Source organism: Diospyros lotus, chromosome 1 (assembly GCF_014633365.1).
Source record: "Diospyros lotus cultivar Yz01 chromosome 1, ASM1463336v1, whole genome shotgun sequence".
Classification (NCBI taxonomy): Eukaryota; Viridiplantae; Streptophyta; class Magnoliopsida; order Ericales; family Ebenaceae; genus Diospyros; species Diospyros lotus.
In genome coordinates, this window is record NC_068338.1 from 31,783,652 (window position 1) to 31,806,844 (window position 23,193).

Sequence of the window (23,193 nt, forward strand, 5' to 3'; positions counted from 1 at the left end):
TAACCTAAGGTGACGCAAACAAACAACGTTCGCGATTGGTGTGGGAGTCCGTTGAAGGTGGTGACACAGACAGCCAGGAGGGTCGTGACTAGAGCGAACAATTGGTGCAGGAGATCTGCTGGAGTTGGCAACGCAGGCAGACAGTGAAGCTTCCGACCGATGCTTTGCTGGTGTTAACGCTTGATAGGTCGGTGATTCTGACCCAGACGGTGAGAAGTGAATCTAGGCGACCTTTTGAATCCATCGCAGTTGCTATCAAATTTCAGATATACCAGGCGAGCGCAAATCCGGGGCCGTCGACTCCTTCTGCTTGATTTAATCGAGCCCAGATTGAGAAGACTTGAATGGAATGAATTCTTAAATCAAAGTCGGTTTGGCCAGGTTGAGAAGGCTTTGAAGGCGATCTGGGTGAGGTGAGCGTAAACTACGATGGTGATCAAAGTCGGTTTGGCAAAACTTTGGCAATCCTGGTTCGTCGCTTGAAGGCGATTTAAGAAGCAACAACTTCCAGTGAAGACGCGAAGGAGAAGTAGGAGGATTGGATCGGGGCTAAGACTCCAATAATCTAGACCAGACTTGAAGACGAGCAACCCAAGAGGATTCGCGAACTGGAATGGACAACAGGTGCAGGGATTCCGACACTACTCAGACGGTGATTGGGTGAGCGATTTTTCTGGGCCATTGATTCTCGTGGTTAGATTTCAATGCATGAAGGTGATTGACGGCGGATAAGCAGTTGCTTCCAATCTTATTGTGAGGGTTATTGCTGGCCGACTCTTTGCAAATTTAATAGAGCCGTTATTGCTCGAAATGGAAGGCTGAAGCAGATTCGGCGGATTTATAAACAAATTCATAAAATTACAGCATCATTGGGTATTAATTACAGGGAATTCCTTTGGTTACAGCACAATCCAGCAAGGGAGGCGAGCAACCCAGGCCATTCTAGTACTGAATTTCGGCGATTTGGCGAAACTCCGACGGGTGGAAGGAATACATTTGAGTTTTAACAATTTGGGGTGCAATTGAGTGGTTGGATAAGGCGAGTTCAACAGTGATTCCAGTAAGTATAAGGAACTATTGCAGCAGGCGTGACAGGAGAATTGACAGCCCTAGGCAACTCTTGAAGACCAACCAAAGTTCTTGTAACGTGCAAATTATCCTGTACCGGAATCGAGTTTGATTTTCAGAGAGTGAATCTGATGCCTGGGGTGATAGACGGCTGCCATAGCACTGAGGATTGGAGTTTGGGAGGTGGACTTCGTCGGCAAGCTAGTCGGGTGAATTCTAATCCGTTTAGGCTATTGTCGACTGATGTGGTTAATTTTCAAGCAAGACAACAACCTTAATTGCAGCGAAACAGTGCTGCATTTTTAGTGGGATGTCCTACTCGGGAGGTTTTGGAAAGCAGTGCCCACGTCAGACAATCATATCCTCAATGGCAGCAGAAAAATGTTGAATTTTCAGTTGACCAGAAGCATCAAACATGGGGAAAGAATTTGAGAAGGAGATCAACCAAGGGGACAAGGAAACAAGAAGTGGGATTCATGAAGAGTACAAGGAATTCAGTCGAATGTTCTGCGAGAAGCTGCAGGAGTTTGCAATGATACTGACTAAGAAGTATCATTACAACTTCCCCGCAGAATACTTCGATAATTATCAAGGAAGTTTTAACAAGGAGGAATTCCTTAAAGTGGAACAGCCGAAGAAGGACAACCTTGTTGAAAGTAAATCCTTGGTGTACTCCAGCTACCAGCAAGTAAAAGTATTTCCACTCGAGGAGGCCCCTACAGAAGATATGGAAGGGTCTAAACATATTGCTCCCTTGGTCTTGGCTGTGGAGAGGGCTAAATAGTACGTGGAAGAAGAGATTGGGGAGGAGGACACTCAATCAGTTGGCAACTTCTCACGTATTGTCACTGGTGCTAAGACTCCTAATGCCAGTGATCTCCTAAAACAGTAGAATAAGGAGTCTAACAAGAAGGAACAAAGGATTGCACTGAGCACCTTGCTTGGAACATCTCACATGTATGTCATTGGCACAGGCACACAAGACAAAGCAAAGGTAACATTGCAGCAAGAAGAGTTGGAGGATGGGGTTGTAGGGCTGACAGCACATTTGGAACCATTTTTATCGACACTAAAGAAGAGGTGGATGGCTGAAATTGGTGTGGCAGCAAGACATAATGTTGTTGTTGCTGAGGAGAAAGAAAAGGGAAAAAACAAGATAAGAAGAAGGAAAAGCGAAGAAGTAACCACTGGGTGAAGATTGGCATTGGATAAAGAAGCAACGGCTAGGTGGTAATAAGTTTCTTGGAGACAAGAAACATTTCAAGGAGGGGGAATTGTCACGACCTTGGGTATTATAGGGGCAAAGCTGTAATTGAGTTACAATTACAGCTATGGGGAATTTTTGTAATTCGGTTATAGCACATGGGTGTTGTTATTCTGTTATTTTCCCTTTTTGTCTTGTAGCTTAGGTGGTTAGAGAGCTTTGTTTGGTAACTAAGTGAGGCTCTATATATATATTGTCTCAGCTGTAGGAAGAAGCATGTTGAAAATGAATTGAATACTCTGTTTCTCTCTAATATCTCCCCCCCCCCCCTCTCTCTCTCTCTCTCTCTCTCTCTCTCGGTGATCTCCTCCTTTATCTTCTTGTTGATTTCTCCCTCTCAACTGATCTCTTCCCCAAATTCTTCTCTTATTAGTCTCGATCTTCCTTTCATACCCTAGCTCATCTCCATGGTTCATGATAGACACTTGCTCACTATGTTGTCCTTTGATGATGACTCCTTGATAGAATTAACATCTAAACCACTGAAGTTCCAAAATAAACAAGCTTCCTCCTAGCTTACTATCCTCAAGTTTTTAACCATTCTAATGGCTAAAGAAGGAAAGACGGCAAGAACTGCATATTTTTCTTCGAAGTCCTTAGCATGACAAGAATATAATTCGTTGATCTCTATAAGGTTTTCAATAGTAGAAGGCAGAATGGAACAAGACAAATCTAGAAAAGTTAAAAAAGAATAAGCTCATTTTTGTTCCAAAGCTACACTCATTTTACAAAATGCTGGCATGCCATCTAAACATTATGAAGAACTCATACATCAATGAAAAGTCCGCTTCTTTATGAGTAAAATTACAATTATTTTACGTGAGGAATGCCATCACTAATCCTTATTTCACCCACAATTCAAATTATTAACACTAAGAATAATAAAATTTCAACAACAGTTAGCTTAAAATAAACAGCTATGGTGCATTTATAGCCAAGGTATAATTATGCAACATGTGAACTACAACACTGACAAAATACCAGAAATCAGACCATCCCAAACAATCTCATATGTAAAAAGTAAATGTTAAAAAACGTAACACAAAATAAAGGAAAAACAAGATTAACAGCAATATCTTTAACAATTTAAACACTTATGAAGTGAAAATGAGAACCAACAATCATGGTTGTTAAACTCTCAATTTTACGGATACGATTTTACAATTTTTTGCATCGAAAACCCTTACGATTTTGAAGTTTAATCGCACTCGATTTTACGATTTTACATGTCGAAGACCCTCTTACGATTTCACGATTTTAACAACCTTGCCAACAACATATAGAAACCAAAATAAAATTATGAAAGAACAAAGTTGTTTTCTTTTTTCTTTTTTTTTGGGGGTGGGGGTGGGGGGGGGGGTGTTATATTCCACACAACATCCTGGAGGTTTGGCAAAAGGCATCAACCACCCTTGTTTTAAGAAATAACACTGACTTCCTTTGACTTTCATGACCATGCAAACTTCCCCCCTACCATTACATTTATTACTGTTAAACTTCTTAAAATGACCAAAATATCATCAAATTCCTCTCTACCCTATCTCTCTCTCCTCTCTACCTCACCGTCAAAAAGTCACCAAAAAGCCATGGCTGCCTCTATTTCTCTCCCCTCTCCCCCTCCCTCCTCCATCCAGCATCACAACCATCACTATGGGGTTTAGCCGGCAAAGCAAGAAAGAGACAGAGAGAGAGAGAGAGAGAAGGGGGGGAGAGGCTTTCAGCAATGGAAGAGAGAAAGAGAGGAAAGAGATAGAAAGCACCTCATCCATGGCCAATTGACTGCCTTCCTCTCCTTCCCCTCTCCTCTCTTGTCCTCTTCTCTTTCTCTCCTTCCCTGGCTTTCCTCTCTACAACCCATTGCAACCATGATGGGCTTCATCACATAACCCATAGCCACCAGTGGGGTTCCAGCGACAGTGGTGGCCGGTATTATTTTTCATTTTTAAATTTTTTTTTCTCTCTCTCTCCCCTCTCATGGTTTGATGGGTTCAGCAAACGAGAGAGAGTAAGCAGAGAGGAGGGGGGTGGGGGAAAGAGAAAGCAAGGCAGGGGTGAAATGTTTTTTTTTCCCTAATTTTTTAACAGAAAGAGGATCTGTGCTATTTCTGAAAACATGGGTGTTAGCACCTTTTTGCCAAATCACAGTGGTGCCACGTGGCATTTACTCCCAAAAAAATACAAAACAAAACTAAAGGGAGTAAGGAACCATTAGAACAAACAATCAAATGAGAACTCACTGATTGTGATTTCACAACCATGACTCTTCCAGGCATAAGAAATTGTTGAGAGGAGGGAGACTGGACAATTGCCTCTGATATCTGGTTGCTATATTTCTCGGCCTCTGAATAAATCTCATAGTATTCCTCAATTGCTGGTTCACCTTTTATACACCTACATGCGCAAACCCATGTTTATTCAACCACACAAATAAAATACAAGGCATAATGGAATTCTCCAAGGCAAGCAGGATTCCACAGCCTGAATATAAGCAAGCTTCTGTTGGTTCATATTATAGGTGTAAATATAGTAAATCAAAATATGATTGTGAAGTTTAAACTAGATAAACAACAATGAGACAACAAACACTACAAGAACAACATGTCCCTGCGAACATATCAATGGCACCAAACCCTCCCTGACAAACCTATTCATTGGCTGCAAATAAGTTGCACAGTATACCTTCAACTAAGTGTGATGGTAAAACAATTTTATAAGCAAAAATGCCACACCTCAATTAAATACTAGAACTTTCTGATTCAGTATCTTCACAAACAATTTTTAAAGCTACCCAGTATATTACATAAAATGTACAGCCTCTCAAAAATGGTAATTTCAGAATCTATAGATTCTTTGCAGTGCAGCTTGGTAAAGAGGGAATTTTAGATGAAAATAGGATACGCATAGACCGAGAATATCCCAAGAAATTAAAGTGCCTAACAATGACATTCAAGCTAAACAATCAAATTTCAGAATATGTGTTTGTGGCCATCAACAGTGTCACTAATTACTACATGGATGTGGGAGAAAGTGTAGTTTATTGTAAAGAAAGAAGAAAATTGCACAGACAAGAATCAGCAAACAGAATCTTGTCCTAACATACGTACTCAATAGTTCTTACGGGCTGAGCAAGTTTTCGCAGTAGAAGTTGTTGTTTCTCTGGAAGTTTCTTCTGAGTATGAAATTCAGCAAAACTTCTTTTCAACATGTCCTCAACCTGCAGTGATCCCGAATAAACAGAGGCAAAATTAACATTTTGGGAAGAGCAAAAACTATATAAAATACGCAAGTAGAGAAAAAGAGTGGTTGAATTGTGTGATGAAGAAGGGAATGTTCTTAGATGGACACTTGGACAGATACTAATTCTGTAACAAAATTAAACCCACTCAAACTCTTATCATTTCTTATAATGTCAAAACCCACTCAAACTCTTATCATTTCTTATAATGTCATAGTACCTACCAAAATACATAAGAAAAAACAACATATTGAAAGACATTCATATTGGATGGGTGAGTATTGTCCACCTACCACTTCAGAATTTGTTGGTGGTTAGATTTGATTGACACATATGGCTGCATTTTCAAGTGTTCTATTCTTTTTAAGTCATCAAGGAAGTTTTTCTTGTGAGATTTAGTCCCACCATGTTTTAACTATTCAATTGCATATTAGGAGTGAAAAGGGCATCTATGAGGCTCAAATTGCATCTGAGAAAAAATCATGCCACAGATCAAAGCTTGAAATAAAATATATAACCTTGAAAGTATATGCAATGCAAATTGGTAAGGATGGCTGGCTAACAGGAGAACAACATTCTGACAATGGTTAATACACAACTTTCCATAACATAAACAAACTACTCCTAGGTAATGAATAGCTCCTTCATTTTGAGTAAGGGACATAAATAGCAAGGAGTGGCTAAGCAGAAACCAATATTCCAATAAGGTTTGATGACCAATATTCCAATAAGGCTTGATGCACATCTTTTACATTTTCACAGATTTACCAACATCAACATGGTCCAGATTTTCACCTTCAGTTCTTCAACACGAAGGAGATGTAAGATCATGATGTAGGTCAGTCGAAATTGAGATTCAAGCCTGGTTGCACTGCCAACAATGGCACATTTCAAATCACTCTCTTCGGGAATTTCATCGCGACACATTATGACAACTGTACCAATTTTGTCAAGCCCTCTCCTGCCAGCACGACCAGCCATTTGAGTGTATTCTCCAGGAATCAATTGTCTAAATTCCTTGCCATCAAATTTCCTTAAGGTATCAAAAACCACCTGCCATGTGTACATTGAGAACGAGAAATTGAAAAGTTGAAGAATACATTACACACCTTGATGTACTGCTGCAATAAACATTAGACAACACATGTTCCATAAACTAAATAATAGAACTTGTGGACAAGTCAATTCAAGAAAAAATTGTAAACAATAGTTCTCAGTCAAAGATTGATTCAATTACACAGCAAAAAAAAAAAAAAAAAGGTCACTTCAATACTACAAATACCTGTTTAATGAAATAAAATATTAGATGAATATTGAAATATAAATATAACTTATCTACCAACGAAAACAACCAAAGAAGCCAGGCATGTGTATTTAAAGAACCGTACATAGGGATAACATTGCAAGATGGAAATGAAATCCACTGAACAATAGGATTACATCAAGAACCAGAACCGAATTCCTATCTCTTTGGTTTGCTAAGGGATGAACTTGTAAACATGTTGAAGATGATGTTCCATAGTTTATTAATACTGACAGCAACATTTCTGTTGACAAACCTAGAGTACTGGGGTTGTCTCAACTCAAAATGACTTTGGGTCACCTGGGCATGAAATAAAGAAATAAAAGAACTGAGATGAAAACAAGACTCACTGTCCTAGCTGGGGCATTAACTCCCATAGCAAATGTCTCTGTTGAAAATAAAACCTGCAGAAGTAGATATGATTATCAACACTGGGAATCCTCTACAATGACCCTAATAAACTAAACAAACACGTCAAAAAACATAAGCATTGAAGAAAAACTCTAGTTGCAGCAGAACCTAAAGTTAAGGCCCAACAGAAACTTCCACATCATTGAACATGTATATGGAAAGAAAGCTTCACCTTAATCACCCCACGACAGAAAAGCATCTCAACAACTTCCTTAACAATTGGAAGTAGACCTGCATGATGCACACCAATACCTCTCCGGAGAAGGTTTTGAACTCTGACCACCTGTACATTGCAGAAACATAATATGCCTCATGCTGAAAATTGTCTAAATTAACAAAAGACAGGATAAGTGCTCAAGCAACAAACCTGTGGTAGATTCCTGTCAGATCCCTTTAGCCTCGAAAATGCTTTGTCACAGAAGACTCGTATTTCACTTTTCTCAGAATTACTTGTGAGGTCGATCCCTGTTATATTGTCAGCTGATTTGTCGCAGCGATTCTTTGAGAAGCAAAAAATAATCACCTAAATTCACAAAGCAAAGGCAATGTTTAAATTATAGAAAACAACTAGAAACACAAATAGATAGGGTTTCTTCAGAGACTTCAACACTACCAGCACCTCAACAATTAAACTCAAGCTTTAGATTGTCCAGTGCTAAGCAGATAGGTTCATTTATTAAAAGAAATGAATATCTTCAAGTTCACTGTCAATGGTGCAGTAACTGTATGAGTAGTAATTTCATAGATCTTAGTAGAAAATATAAGAAAGAAACATGAGTTGCAAAATGAAAGTCCACTTACAGGTAGTAATGACTTCCTTGAGAGCTTATTGATAAGCAACAGCCACAAGGATGCTTCTGATCTCCAGGACCCACGATTGCTAGCATTATGTTGGTTCCCACCACCCATCCCAGAGAAGCTACCCAAATTGTGAGAACCAGAATGTTTATTATGTCTTCCATGAGAATTTTCACGTTTTTGAGGTCTACTCCCATCGTGGCCTGATGAAAACCCAGGATATTTTCCTGAAGAACCACCATGTGTTGCCTTTTGTCTCTTGTATGCCTCCTTAGCAGTTTTGACACCCTGAGGCATGAAGATTTCGCTTTCACAAATTTGGTAAAGTTCTCCAGAATAAAAGAGACAATGCTCCAATGGAACTGGTCTCTTTGTTGTCCTGATTTGAGGGGGGGAAACATAAAAAAATGCAGGAAAGCTAATTTAAAATAAGTCAACCAAAATAAAAGGCATAATTCCTATTTCTTCAACCTTACAAACAAATATGTAGGGCACTAGGAGGATATGACCTTTTTGGGAAAAATATGGAGGAAAATGACAAGATTAACTTACAAGAAGGTGAATACAGATAGAAATTTTACAATCATTAATGCCACTTACCCAGTTACACGAATTTTCTTTTGTTTTGTGCGACCAATCCAATCAGCAAACTCAATCGTGTTCGGAACCTGCAAAAATGATTATAAAATGGCGCAGATCATTTACATCCATATTAGCAGGGAAGTCAATGTCAAGAGGTAAGCCATCAACTTGATGACTTACCCAACCTAATCATGCAGTCTACTCACCATAGGGTATGAGTATTACATTTTCTACCCAAAAAAAAAGCTTTTTATGTACTCCCCCCCCCCCCCCCCCAAAAAAAAAAAAGAACAAGCTCTTTCCTTTTCCAATTCTCCAAACATGTTTTGATTTCTGTAACAAAATTTAACTATAAAATATTTCATAAATTATGTCGTGATTGATTTGCGGTCATCTACTTTATCAAAGTCACAAATGAAGATTAACAAGTCCATGCTCTATATGTGATGCAAATCAAGAGTTCTAATTGTTTTAGAATTTTATAGTTCAAGTTATATATGGGCTTTTGTAATTTAGCATTTAGAAGTGTTAAGAGGAAGAAATTCCAGCTCAAGAACAGATTGGAATTCCAGATTAGTTACAGTTGTTTCATAAAATGATCTAAGAACTACTTTTCAGATGTAAATCCCATTTTATCTGTTGTTGTACTGTATTTTAAATTTGTTTTTGAATTCCTAGATTCTAGGAGAAAGCTGAGAGCAGCTCGTGTATATATATATATATATGCAGTAGTTGATTAAATGCAAGTGTGTGATTGAATTCATTTCCACTCACCCCTTTGCCACTTAGATCATTTCTATCCAAGTATCTAATTTGTTCTTGGTATCAGAGCCATCAATCCAGTGACTGCATACCTTATCCTCTTCTTCACACAACCGTTCCAAGATGACTAGTAATTCACTAACCAGTGAAGCCTCCACTACTTGTCCTGTATCCACCAGAACCTCACAACCTTCAGCTGTCCTTATTTCCCTCAACAACCACACCCTTCAAATTACCCAGCATAAACTGAATGGGACTAATTTTCGAGAATGGTTTCAATCAGTTTTGTTGGTTGTGAGAGGAAAGGGAAAAGTGGGGTATCTAACTGGGGGTACTCCTAGACCAGATCCCAAAGCTACTAATTATGAAGTATGGGATGCCAAAAATTCCATAGTTATGGCTTGACTCATCAATTCCATAGAGCCAAAAATAGGGAGAACTTATCTGTTTTACAAGACAGCCAAAGAAGTATGGGAAGATGTACAAAGTCTCTACTCAGATATGGAAAACACGGCACAATGCTTTGAAGTTTGATCAACTATGCGGACCACTCAACAAGGTAATCACTCAGTAACTGATTAATATGTTGTTTGAATTGTGGCAGGAAATTGACTTGTTTTATGACCTTAGTTGGGAGTGTACCAAGGATGGAGTTAAATAGTCTTAAGATGGTGAAAAAAGAACGGGTATTTGATTTCCTATATGGCCTTAATTCTGACTTGGATGAAATCAGAGGGGGGTTGTTAGGGACCAAACCATTCCCATCTATCCGGGAGGCATTTGCAAAAGTGAGAAGATAGGAAAGTCGAAAGAAGGTAATGCTTAACTCATTACCTGAAAATAGCAATCAGAGTGGTTCAGCCCTTGTTGCTTCTAAACAAAGAACAGCACCAACATGAGGAGACCCACAAAAAGAGAAACAGTGGTGTGATCATTGCCACAAGCCTTATCACACTAGAGACACTTGATGGAAGATCTATGGGAAACCAACAAACTGAAAAGGAAAAAGCCAAAGGAAAACTCAAGCAACCTATGAAGTAGATGCTAAAGAAGGTAAAATGACTAATTTTACCTTAACAACAGATCAGTTGGAGGTCCTACAACAAGTACTGAACCAGACAAGGATTACAAAATCGTCAGATTTGGTTGAAACCCCAAAAGCAATTGTTTCCCTTGCTAATGCTCTCTCTCTAAATTGTTGTCTACAGATGATTGGATTGTGGATATAGGAGCCTCAAACCATATAATCGGTTCATTGCATGGATTGTCAGACTATAAAAGATGTGGTAAAACTATAACAGTGACCATGGCAGATGGTACTATCTCTTGTGCTAAGGGAGAGAGTTCAGTATATATAGCTGGTTTACATTTGAAGTTTGTCTTATATGTGCCTAAATTGAAATGTAATCTGTTGTCAATCAACAAAATCACTAAGGATATGAATTGTAAAGTGATTTTTTCACCAACTCATTGTGTGTTTTAGGACCTAATTTCAGGGAACATGATTGGCAATGCCGAGGAAAAAAAAGGCCTATATTATGTTAATGGAACTGCTTGCACTCCCACTTTATCTAAGTTACATAATACATCCTCATTTTCTGCTATCTCAGACTCTAATATTCAATTGGGGCACAAATGCTTAGGCCATCCAAGTTTTAGATACCTAAAGATATTGTACCCTCATTTGTTTGTCAATAAAGAAAGTGAGTCTTTCAATTATGAGCAATGTATTCTTGCTAAACAAACAAAAGCTTCACATCCTATTCACTCTTATCTATCCACTAAACCATTCTATTTAGTGCATAGTGATTTATGGGGACCAATAAGAACTCCAAACTTGACTAACACTTGCTGATTTGTCACCTCTATAGATGATCATACCAGAGTTTGTCGGGTGTTTTTACTAAAAGAAAATTCTTCAGTGTATGCTATACTCAGAAAATTCCATCAAATGATACTCAATGTTTTTCAAACCTCAATCCATATCTTTCGGTCAGATAATGGAAAGGAATATTTCTCAACCAAGTTTGAAACCTATCTCAGTGAGAATGGAATTGTTCACCAAAGTACTTGTCCCTATAATCCACAACAAAATGCAAAGGTTGAGAGAAAGAATAGACACCTTCTTGAAACAACTAGATCCTTAATGTTTACCAACTCAGTCCCTACTTCCTATTGGTGAGAAGCTATACTTACTGCTACCTATCTAATCAATAGACTTCCTACCCGAGTTCTCAAGTTCAAGACTCCCTTGAGCACGCTTGTAGCTACCTATCCTCTTCTTACCCGAATGCTTAATTCATTATCTCCAAAGGTCTTTGGGTGTACAACGTTTGTGCATAACTATCCCTCCAAATTGAAACCCAAATCTTTGAAGTGTGTGTTTGTAGGCTACTCCCCCACACAAGGCTACAAGTGTTATTGTCCTAACACTAGGAAAATTATTGTGTCTTGTGATGTCTCCTTGCGCGAGGATCACTATTTTTATTCTACCATACCTCTGCAGGGGAGGACTTCTAGTGTAGGGCAAGGTAAGGATTTTTTATTTTATCCTAAGGCAGTTAACTTGATTACTCCTACTCCTACTTCTAGTTATGTAATTGACCAAGGGGGAGAACAGCTAGTCCAAGTTCCTCAACCACCACCTCTAGTGTATCCTCGAAGGAGGACTTATGAACCAAAGCAAGGCCAGTCATTAACCCCGGAAGAAGTTCTGATACCTGAAGAGAATGGAAGACTGGAATCTGAAGGAGCTGAAATCATAACAGAGCCTATTGGGAAGGAACAAAGGATAGAAAATGCATAGCCCTATGATTTGGATACTCCAATATCTTGGAGAAAAGGGGTGAAATCATGAACAAAATATCCCATTTCTAATCATTTGGTATATTCTCGGTTGTCTTCACAATTCAGGGCATTCACTACAAGGGTTGATGAATTACAAATTCCTAGAGATATCTATAAGGCATTACAAACACCGCACTGGAGAAATATTGTAATGGAGGAAATGAATGCACTGGAGAAGAATGGCACATGGGAAGTGGTAAGATTACCTCAAGACAAGAAGGTGGTAAGGTATGGGTGTTTACAAAGTATAAATCTGATAGGAGTATTGATAGGTACAAGGCAAGGTTGGTGGCCCAAGGCTTCACCTGAACACATGGTTTAGATTATGAAGAGACTTTTGCACCAGTTGCAAAACTCAATTCTATACATGTCTTACTATCTCTTGCAACTAATTTGGATTGGGAATTACACCAACTAGACATTAAAAATGCATTCATCAATGGGGACCGATATCATGTACTTGGACTACACTACTGTAATATGGGTGTTATTGTAAGGGTACTATTGTAATACGCGGGGTGGTTATGGCTGTGACGACATGTACCTAAGGGGGTGCATCTAGATTTGTACACACGGGAGTAACCATTTTTTGCGCCAACTCCCTATCTGTGGATCTGTTTAAAAGCACAATCTCGGCTCAGTTTGAAGGCATCGAATACAATTTAAATTGCCTTATTCTCTCACTAATTTCCCTCTACTTTCTATCTCTCACTTTCTCTTCTCAATCCTTCTCCCTCAATTCTCAAATTCCCCTCCCTTTTTCTACAATTCCCGCCTAATTCTCCTCTAAATAGAAGAGAATTTCCCCAGTCAAATCTATGATCTGACAACCTTGAGGAATAAATCTATACGAGAGTTCCTTCTAGATTTGAGACGGAAGGTAGGGAAGGAAAAGTTAAACAATCCCCTAGGACATGGTTTAAACGACTTAGTACAACCTTAAACCAATTAGGATATAAACAGGGGCAGGTTGATCATGCTTTATTTACTAAAAATGTAGCTAATGGCCAGAAAACTATCCTAATAGTGTATGTAGATGATATTATCATTATTGGTGACAATGTGTAGGAAATAAAGGCACTTTAAAGGACACTTACAACAAGTATTTGAAGTCAAAAACTTAGGATAACTAAGATATTTCCTAGGAATGGAAGTAGCAAGGAGTAAGGAGGGAATCTTTATTTCCCAAAGAAAGTATACATTGGATCTACTGAATGAGACATGTAAGCTTGGTTGTAAGCCAGCCAACACACCACTAGAACCCAACTGGAAGGCTAAAGATGATGGCACAGAAACTTCACTAGAAAAAGATAGATACCAAAGGTTAGTGGGAAAATTAATCTATTTATCTCTTACACGACTTGATATAACATATGCAATGAGTGTAGTGAGTCAATTTATGGATTCACCCACTAGCAAACATCTTAATGTTGCTTGTCATATCCTAAGATACCTTAAAGGAACTCCTGGAAAAGGGTAGATGTTCAGAAAGAATGAGGACCGAGAAATAAAAGGCTTTGTGGATGCTGATTGGGCTGGATCTATAGAAGATAGTAGAACTACTTCCGAATATTATTCTAAGGTATGAGGTAATCTTGTGACATGGAGAAGTAAGAAACAAAGTGTGGTGGCTAGAAACAGTGCTAAAGCAAAATACCGAGCTATAGCTTAAGGTATATGTGAGATAATATGGCTCGGAAAGCTTATGGAATATCTGCAAGTGCATATAACTATCCCTACAAAGATATATTGTGACAGCAAATCAACCATCAGTATAGTGAATAACCTAGTCCAACATGAGATGATGAAACATGTAAGAATCGATCAACATTTCATCAAACAGGAAATTGAAGATGGTGGAGTAAATCTTACATATATCCCTACAGGATTAAAAGAAGCTTATATTCTTACTAAAGCCATGACTAAACAAGGGTTTGAACTAATTAGAGGCAAGCTAGGAATTGTCACGACCTAAGGGTCCATTCTATAATTTTTTCAAACTTTTACAAGTAGGCATTAGCTAACTAACTCGGTTATATTGTGATGACTATTATACCCTCACGTGAGGCTTAGATGCTTGCGGATGGGAATTCATTTCACAGAAATAATAATGATCCTTCCCTCCAATTTCTTCTCTTAATTCTCCCTCCAAATTCTCTCTTTTTTTCCCCTCATTTTCTCTCTCCCTCAATTTTCCTATAGTTTTGGAAATTCAAGTCTCGATCCAGAGACTTGTCAATTGGTATTAGAGTCGGCTGTCCTAGGTTGTGATTCCGGAGTAGTGATCGATCATCAGAGTAAACTTGAACGACGGAATTCGGAATGACAGAGGACACACGAATGAAGCAACTGGAGAATCGGATGGAGGCGATCGAGTATGGACTAACGCAGACGCAGGAAGCGGTGACCCAGAGCAGAGAGGAAGCACGATCCATTAAGGAGGAGCTGCGGGAGGACATGGCGGCTTCCCAAGAAGGCGTGTTGAGAGAATTGGCCCGACAAAAGGAGTCGATGGACCAGCGAATCAACAGCGTGATCAGCATGTTGTCCGCACTCCCTCAATTCCGGTTACTGCCGAAGTTTCCCCCTTGATCAATACCGGAGACGGGGACTTCGGGACAAGGAATACTCTCGAGACCTCAGGGAGTAGGGGAGGCTAATAATGTACACATGGAGGAGACCTACGATCAGGTAAGGGATTTGAATTCCCCTAGAACTAACCAAGGACCCCTGCCGAGGCTAAAGATACCTCTATTTGAGGGATCTAAACCGACATGGTGGATCCGTAGGTGCAACAGGTGTAATGCCCCGTTTTGGGTATTTTAATTATGGGATTATTTAGCCTAAAGAGCTTAAGTTATTTATTGCCAAGGACCGAGAGTATGTGACGGTGCGCCTGGAGAGTCGACATCACGGCATTAGAAAGGCCGGGTATGAAGATTTTTGGTCTAGTTATTTCCAATAAATTATGTAGATTATTTAAGTAATATGAGTGCTAGTGAAATTCAAGTTAGTTTGGTTATTGTAGAAAATTCAAATGTTGTGTATTGTTGAGATGTTAAAAATTCTAAGTGAAATGGTGAAGTGGAAGAATGGAAGTCATGAGCTCAAGTGGGTGTTGAAAAGTCAAAATGGAAATTGGGAGATTGAAGAAGTGAATTCTCGGATGGCACATGAAGGCTATTGAAGAGAGCTTCTAGAAGCATGAAGTTGATGAAGGCAAAGTCAAGACTTAAGGATTAAGGAAGGCCTTCTAGAAACATGAAGTTGGAGAACGCAAGAGTCAAAAGTTTGTGGCCTTGGAGAAGACTTTCTAGAAGCCTTAAGGGTGAAGATTGGGAGTGGAAAACAGCTCGAAATGGGGTATATTTAAGGTGTAAAACACTTACAATCTTTGAGTTCAGAGCAAAATTAGTGGTGGAGCAATAAAGTAAAATTTAATGGAAAATATATAAACATAAAATCTGAAATTTTAAGAGAAAAATGAGGCATTTGGTAAGAGCTCTGGTGGGTCTCTTCCCTTCTAAAATCCAACCTCTCTTCTTCAATTCTCAAGCAAGATTCTTCCTCTCTAAAGGCTCCAAATCCATCAAGTAAGGAAGCAAGAAGTAAATAAGGCAAGCTCCCTTTCTTTTCTTCCATTATGGGCATTTAATTCCCTTTTGGGGGCTTGGTTTGGGAAATATTGGGTTGTTAAATCCTCTAATTTGAGGTCTTGAAGTAATAAATTGAGGGCTTGTGAGAGTTGTAAACTATGGGATTCTAGTATTGGAGATAGTTTTGGGGAGAAAAACAAGTTTTGGGAGAAGAGGGGTTTTGGCTTTATTTTAGTTGATTCTTGAATTTGATGGCTTTAAATTCTTGTGCATGTTTGTTGTGAGCCAGAGTGGAGTTTGTACTCCCCCCACAATTTCTAAGGAATGGTGGGTTGCTAGCCTTGTTCTTTGCTTCATTTTTGGACCCCATGGCAGTTCGAGTCAACTCATTTCCTCTCGAGTCGACTTGTTTGCAATTGAGACGACTTAATTTCCCCTCGAGTCGACTCTTATATACCTTAAGTCGACTTGTTTGACCAAAAACACACAAAAATGTTCCGAATCAATTCTAAGACAAATATCTTCATACTTCCATGTCTCCCAAGGTCTCTAATGAAACTTAGCAGGAGTGGTTGGCCATAATGAAATGATAGAAATGTCTTTAATTTTGTGAATATTGAGCCTTGGCATAGCATGACTTGGAAAGTACGGTATATGTGCATCATGGGCATGATCTTATGATACATATGATATCATGATACATGAGTGAGCATGGAGCACAAATTATAATTGTTGCATGTGCATATGTGTGTGGCCACTAAAATGTTGCATTGCATGGAAAGTTAATGCACGCGATGCGGAGGATTCCGCGGGATATATCCCCCAACAACTAGTGGGCTTAAGCCTGACTGGCGTTTCAAGCTCCATTGGTGATGACCGGAGGTGCATCCACTGGTGACAACTATGGGCGAGAGTATATACCTATTTATTTGGCTATAGCCAACAATTAAGATAAGACCATTAGTCCCCAGAGAGGTCACAGTGTCTTTGGATTCAGGTTTTCAACCACAAGCCGGTATGTGTTATTATTCATTATGTGGGGCCGCATGGCCGTATACGTGTTTATTGGCTTACCTATGCATGTTGCATGGAATAAGTTACATTGGGTGGGTGAGAGGTTGTCTTAATCATATTGCCCCTTTGTGGTTCAAATATCACCCATCATATATCCATTATGCCTTGAATTCAGCTGTGTTGTTCTTCTTATATTTCATACCTGCTAAGCCTTGTGGCTCATACTTATATTCTTCAACATTCCAAGTAAGGGCAAAGAGGTAGCCGATGGGGGTCCGAGTAAAACAGTTGGGTAGTTATGTGTGCCGGGGCACCCTCAGATAAAGATCTTGGGAGTATTTTGAGAGGCTAGTGCATTATGATTTTTCTTATAAAGTGAATGTAATATGTGTGAGGGATGTATGTTTTGTAAAATGATGAAAGTCTCCATGCATGGTTTAGGTTGTATAATGAATGGATGGCATGTATGGTTTGATATTTTTTTTAATATTCCCTCTTGCGTGCAATAATGTGATTGTTGGGTTTCCTATCCTCCCATTTAATGCTCCCTTTTCGGGGCTCCCTAAGTGTTGGGACTGTCCAGGAAAGGAGGTGTTACAAGAGGTACTTCCAATTCTACAATGTCCCTGAAAACTAGCGGATCACGTTAGCTTTGGCCTATCTTAACGATGTGGCCGATTGTTGGTACCAAGGATGGTCCAGAACCAGGGGTATGGGGGTGAGATGGATAGACTTTGCAGAGGAGATGTGTGTCAGATTCGAGGAGAGGAATATGGCCGACGTAATTGAGGAATTTAACAAGTTAAGGCAAAAGGGTACAGTAACCAATTATCAGGAGAAGTTTGAGGAATTGAGGTCATTAATGTGGAGTGCTCAACTCACTCTTACTGATCAATACTTCGTCTCTAGTTTCATCAGCAGCCTCAAGGACGAGTTAAAATCGATGGTGAAAATGATGATGCCAACCGCGGTAAGAGAAGCGACAGAGAAGGCAAGGCTACAAGAACTCACGCTTGAAGCCATTTTCAGGAGGAACAAGGTTGTAACTAGGTCGTTTCCTACAGGAGGGGCCTTAAGTGGGGGAACTTTGAAGGCTATGGCGCCCATAGTAACTTCAAGAGGGCAAAAAGAGGGATCCAATGTGGTGGCAAATAGGAGCACCACCATGGATCAGAGGAGAATGTTGGGTTTATGTTTCAAGTGTGGGGAGAAATATAGCCAAGGGCCTCAGTGTAGAAGACAATTGTTTAACATGGAAGGAGGAGAAGAGGAAGAAGAAGATGAGAAGGAGGAACCACCATCACAAGTACTTGAAGAGGAAAAAGGATCAAAAGGTGGGGAGATTTCCTTCCACGCCTTAAAAGGGGATCCTACGGGCAAGATAATCAAAGTCAAGGGCAATGTGGGAAAGAAGAAGCTCATGGTACTAATAGACAATAATAGTACCCATAGATTCCTTAATGAAGCTATAGCCAAGGAATTCGGGTGTAAGTTGACCCATACTAATCCTCTATCAGTGACCGTGGCCAACAGACACAAAATGTACAGCCCCTGTAAATGTGTGAGTTTCACTTGGATGATGCAAGGAAATGAGTTCAAAGCTAATCCGAGGGTTTTGGAGCTGAGTGGCTGTGTGTCTTGACCCAAGGAATAATAGAAGGGTATTATTGTAATAGGATTGTAATGGATTGTTAGGATATTTTTACAAGTTGTTAGAAGCACATGGGCGCTGTTAGGAGGTTGTTAGAAATTAGTTTAGTAGCTACTATGCCTATATAAAGGCCCCATTGTAGGAGGAGATGAATATGCTTGAATTAAATGAATGAAATCTGATTCTCTTTCTACAATTTCTCTACAATCTCTCTCTCATTTTCTCTACTTCCCTCCCTCATTTCTCTCTACATTCTTTCCCCCATTTCTGTCCATTTCTTCCTCTCAAGCATTCTATTCTTGATTCTATTCATCAGCTCCTTCCAATTGTCATTCCAACCCTAAGCTAAACCCTAGGTTCATGACACTGTGATATTGTGCTCAGTGTGGATTGGATGAGTACGGTTAGCACACTAACCTTTGACTTTAACAAGTTGGTGGTAACAGTGGAAATGGGCTACAAAAAGTTAACATTGGTGGGAAGTTTGGAACAAGTGGAGTGCAAAAAGATCAAGGGAGGCAAGCTACAAAGGTTGCTGGTGAAAAAAGGGGGACAAATATCCCAGCTCTACTCGATACATGCCATTAAAGGAGAGGAGTCGGACCAAACAGCAAAGTACCTACCAGAGGAGAGGAAAGACTCCCACGCTCCCCATTCTAAGGTAACTACTACTTTAGATAGCTTGCATGTACTGCTAGAAAACTTTAAGGACCTATTTCATGAACCTAATTCCCTACCTCCCAGAAGGCCTTTGGATCATGCCATATCCCTTAAACCTCATACCACTCCAGTGAACATTAGAGCTTATCGATACTCACCTACACAAAAGGCAGAGATTGAAAAACAAATCTCTAGCATGCTAGCTACTTCATTCATTCAATCTAGCAAAAGTTCATTCGCATCCCCTGTTTTGTTGGTGAAAAAAAAAAAGATGGGATTTGGAGATTTTGTGTTGACTATCGTCAACTCAACTCTCACACCATCAAAAACAAATTTCCCATTCCCCTCATCGATGCCCTACTTGATGTATTGGCAGGCGCCAAGATCTTTCCTAAACTTGATCTGAGGTCCGGATACCATCAAATCCGGATGAAACCCACAGATATCCCAAAAACAGCATTCTGCACTCACCAGGGCCTATATGAATTTGTTGCCATGTCCTTTTGGCTGACAAATGCACCAGCCACCTTTCAAGCCCTTACGAACCAAATATTTGCTCCCTATCTCTAAAAATTCATCCTAGTGTTCTTTAATGATATTCTCATATACAACCCAAACCTGGACTAACACCTAGCCTATCTTAAAACCACATTTGAGGTCTTTAGAGCTAACCACTTGTATGTCAAGCTATCCAAATGTATCTTTGCCAAAGATGAGGTGGGCTATTTGGGGCACATCATTAGGAGGAGGAGTCAAAACCGATCCCAGCAAGGTCACAGCAATGGTGGAGTGGCCTAGACCCCAGACAGTGAGAGAACTAAGGAGATTTTTGGAATTAACAGGCTACTATCGCAAGTTCATAAGACACGATGGATTGATTAGGCAGCCCCTGACAGACTTGCTTAAAAAGGAAGGGTTTATCTGGAATCCCCAAGCAGAAGCAGCATTCTTAACTCTAAGGAATGCCATGATGCAAGCCCCTGCGTTAACCTTCCCAGACTTCACCGAACAGTTTGTGGTGGAGACGTCTACGTGTGAGAAAGGGATTAGTGCAGTACTAACGCAAGAAGGGAGGCCTATCGCTTACATCATCCAAGCTTTGGGGCCTAAACACCAAGGTTGGAGTGTATACGACAAACAGTTGCTGGTCGTGTTGAAGGTAGTGGATAAATGGAGACATTACTTAGAAGGCAATCTGTTTATAATCAAGACAAATCATGAAAGCCTAAGGTTTTTCTCCCAACAAAGGTTGTAGTCCCAATTACAAAGGAAGGGGGTTAGAAAACTAATGGGTTTGGACTACACTATCCTCTACTGAAAGGGTAAAGAGAATGTAGTAGCAGATGCACTATCCAGGAGAGAAGTCAAAGAAAATGAGGGCAAATGCTATGGGATTACTATAGTAGTTCCGAAGTGGGTGAAGGAGGCGGAGCAGAGTTATGAACATACAGATTGGGTGTAGTCCCTTTTACCCAAATTGGCGGTTCAAACGAGGGGAAAAAAAGGCTACTCACTGTCAAATGGTCTCATCAGATTTCAAGGGCGCTTGGTGATAGGAGATGACAACATAGTTCTAAAAGGCGCGAGGTGCAGCGAGGCGCAAAGGGTCCTGGAGCCTGAGGCGCGAGGCGCATCTTTTAGAAAAAAAAAAAAACTCAAAATCTTGTAAAATCATAAAAAAAACTATCAAATTATCAATAATAACACATGCATATCATTAATGATTCATTATCTTCAAATTCTAAACTAACATCATCAAAGTTAATTCATTCATCATGCAAATTCTAAACTAGAAACATCATCAAAGTTCAGACTTAAAGTCTCAAACTCAAACAAGTATCAATCATCATGCAAAGTTTTAAACAAACATATAAACACTACAAGTCCACAATAAAGAAAAATATTTTCATTTTGAAAAATGTTATTTTTCTAAGTTTGGAAGATTAGCGCATTATAAGGAGACATATAAGAAAATGTTTTCATTTTGAAAAACTATCTCCCGGTATTTTGATGGCTAATATTCATTGTTGTTAAAATGATTTGTAATGAATTTTTCAAGAAATATTAGGTATGTATTTTGAAGGTAGTAAAATCGCTAAATCCCGAGTTTGTACTAAAACCAAAATTCTATTTTCTTATTGTTATGGATTTTGATTTTTTAGATATTTTTATTGAATCCAAATGGGGGTACTTTCTTATTTACATTTATGTATTAAAGTAAATAGAAATTAAAATATAAATAAAAGAAAATGTAGATACATTTATGTAAATATGTTGTAATGTATACATGCTGGAATCGAGAAAATGAGAGAAATTGGGCAGCCCAGGTTTTAATTAAAACCTAAGTTTCATGAGGCGCGCCTCTCGTCTCGACGTGCAAGGCGAGGACCTCACTGAAATCGCCTCGCCTCAGCTCAGGCGAGGTGCCGAACTGGCGCCTTGCGCCTAGGCACGCCTTTAACAACTATGGATGACAAAGAGTTAAAAGAGAAGATTTTGAAGTCCCTCCACTGCTCACCGCTAGGGGGCCACTCAGGAATCCAAGCCACCTACCACAAGATAAGGCAATTATTTTTTTAGCCAAGGCAAAATAAGGATGTAGTGGATTTTGTATTAGCCTGTGAAACATGCTAGAGCTACAAACACGAGCAAGTACCATACCCTGGCCTACTACAACCCTTAGAAGTGTCAGAGCAAGCATGGGAAGGTACCTCCAAGGATTTTGTGGAGGGCCTACCCAAGTCCGTAGGAAATGATGTGATACTAGTAGTTGTTGACAGATTGACAAAATTTGGACACTTTCTCAGCCTAACACACCCCTTCTTGACACAAGAAGTGGTCAGGGTGTACCTAGATTCAATGATCAAGTTGCATGGGGTTCCTAAAACAATTGAGTCCAATAGAGATAAGATGTTCACCAGCAGTTTTTAGCAGGAATTATTTAAGAAGTTGAGAGTAGGGTTGCACCTGTCAACCGCTTACCACCCTCAATCCGATGGCCAGATGAAGAGGGTAAATCAATGCCTAAAGGCCTATTTGAGGTGCATGTGTTTCACCAAACCAAGGAGCTGGAACAGGTGGTTACCACTAGCCCAATGGTGATATAACACCTATTTCCATAGTGCAATCAATAGGAGCCCCTTTGAGGCAGTGTTTGGGTACAAGGCCCCCCCCCCCCCCCCTCCCACCAGCTATAGCGAGCAGTTCATCTAACTTGGCGACAGTAAAGCATTACTTACAGCAAAGAAGGGAAATGTTCTCTATCCTTAAAAGAGAGCTTACTAATGCCTAAGGGTGCAAATGAGCCGAGCCGTTCGAGCTCGGCTTGGTCTTCAACTCAATAAAAGCTTGTTCGAGTTTGTTCGTTAAGGTAAACGAGACAAGTTTTAGCTTAACTTTGAAGCTCGATTTATAAACGAGCTGAGTTTGAGTTCAGTAAAATTCAGCTCGCTAGCTCACGAGTTGGCTCGAATAATGGCTCATGAGCTGGATCGATTATAGGCTCGTGAGCTATCTCGAATAGAGGTTCACGAGCTTACTTGCTTATAGGCTCGTGAGCACCTTGTTAGTTGATATTGATAAAAATTATTATTTTTTATGTTTTTATATATAGGATAACATCATTGAAATTCTTCTGCCACATGAAACAAAACAAGGTATGTGATTCTTGGAAACTTTTGATATGTTGGTATTTTGTAGGTTGATATATGTGATTTGATATATAATTATGATTACTGATTAATATTACAATTTCAAATTACAGATTGATATTTGGAGTAGCTAATTTGAAGTTGAATTGAAAATATATTTGTTGTGCTGTAATTTTGATTATGTTTGTATTTTGAAAATAACTAAACAAGTAATTTGATTATCTTTTTGTACGGTAAATGATATTATGCTTATTATAATTTGTGAAAATATTATTACTTAATTATTATGTTGATGTTATATTTGTTGATTATCAAGTTGGATTCATTTAGGTATATTTGTTGATTATCAGAT

The 23,193-nt window shown here is 39.4% G+C and overlaps 1 protein-coding gene across 6 annotated transcripts in view; it reads right to left on the reverse strand.

Moving 5' to 3' along the window:
• The window catches only part of LOC127797192 (DExH-box ATP-dependent RNA helicase DExH11), a 78,151-nt gene that overhangs the window by 19,495 nt on the left and 35,463 nt on the right, over positions 1-23,193 (reverse strand). For 5 of the 6 annotated variants that reach the window (XM_052329843.1, XM_052329859.1, XM_052329825.1 and 2 more), the window contains 8 exons: positions 8,680-8,747; positions 8,083-8,458; positions 7,649-7,804; positions 7,454-7,564; positions 7,221-7,274; positions 6,363-6,620; positions 5,437-5,546; positions 4,570-4,723 (listed from right to left, as the gene is read on the reverse strand). In XM_052329843.1, the coding sequence (XP_052185803.1) occupies positions 4,570-4,723; positions 5,437-5,546; positions 6,363-6,620; positions 7,221-7,274; positions 7,454-7,564; positions 7,649-7,804; positions 8,083-8,458; positions 8,680-8,747 (1,287 nt within the window). The remainder of the gene's footprint in view (positions 1-4,569; positions 4,724-5,436; positions 5,547-6,362; positions 6,621-7,220; positions 7,275-7,453; positions 7,565-7,648; positions 7,805-8,082; positions 8,459-8,679; positions 8,748-23,193) is intronic. The other variant, XM_052329851.1, reaches the window with a different exon arrangement.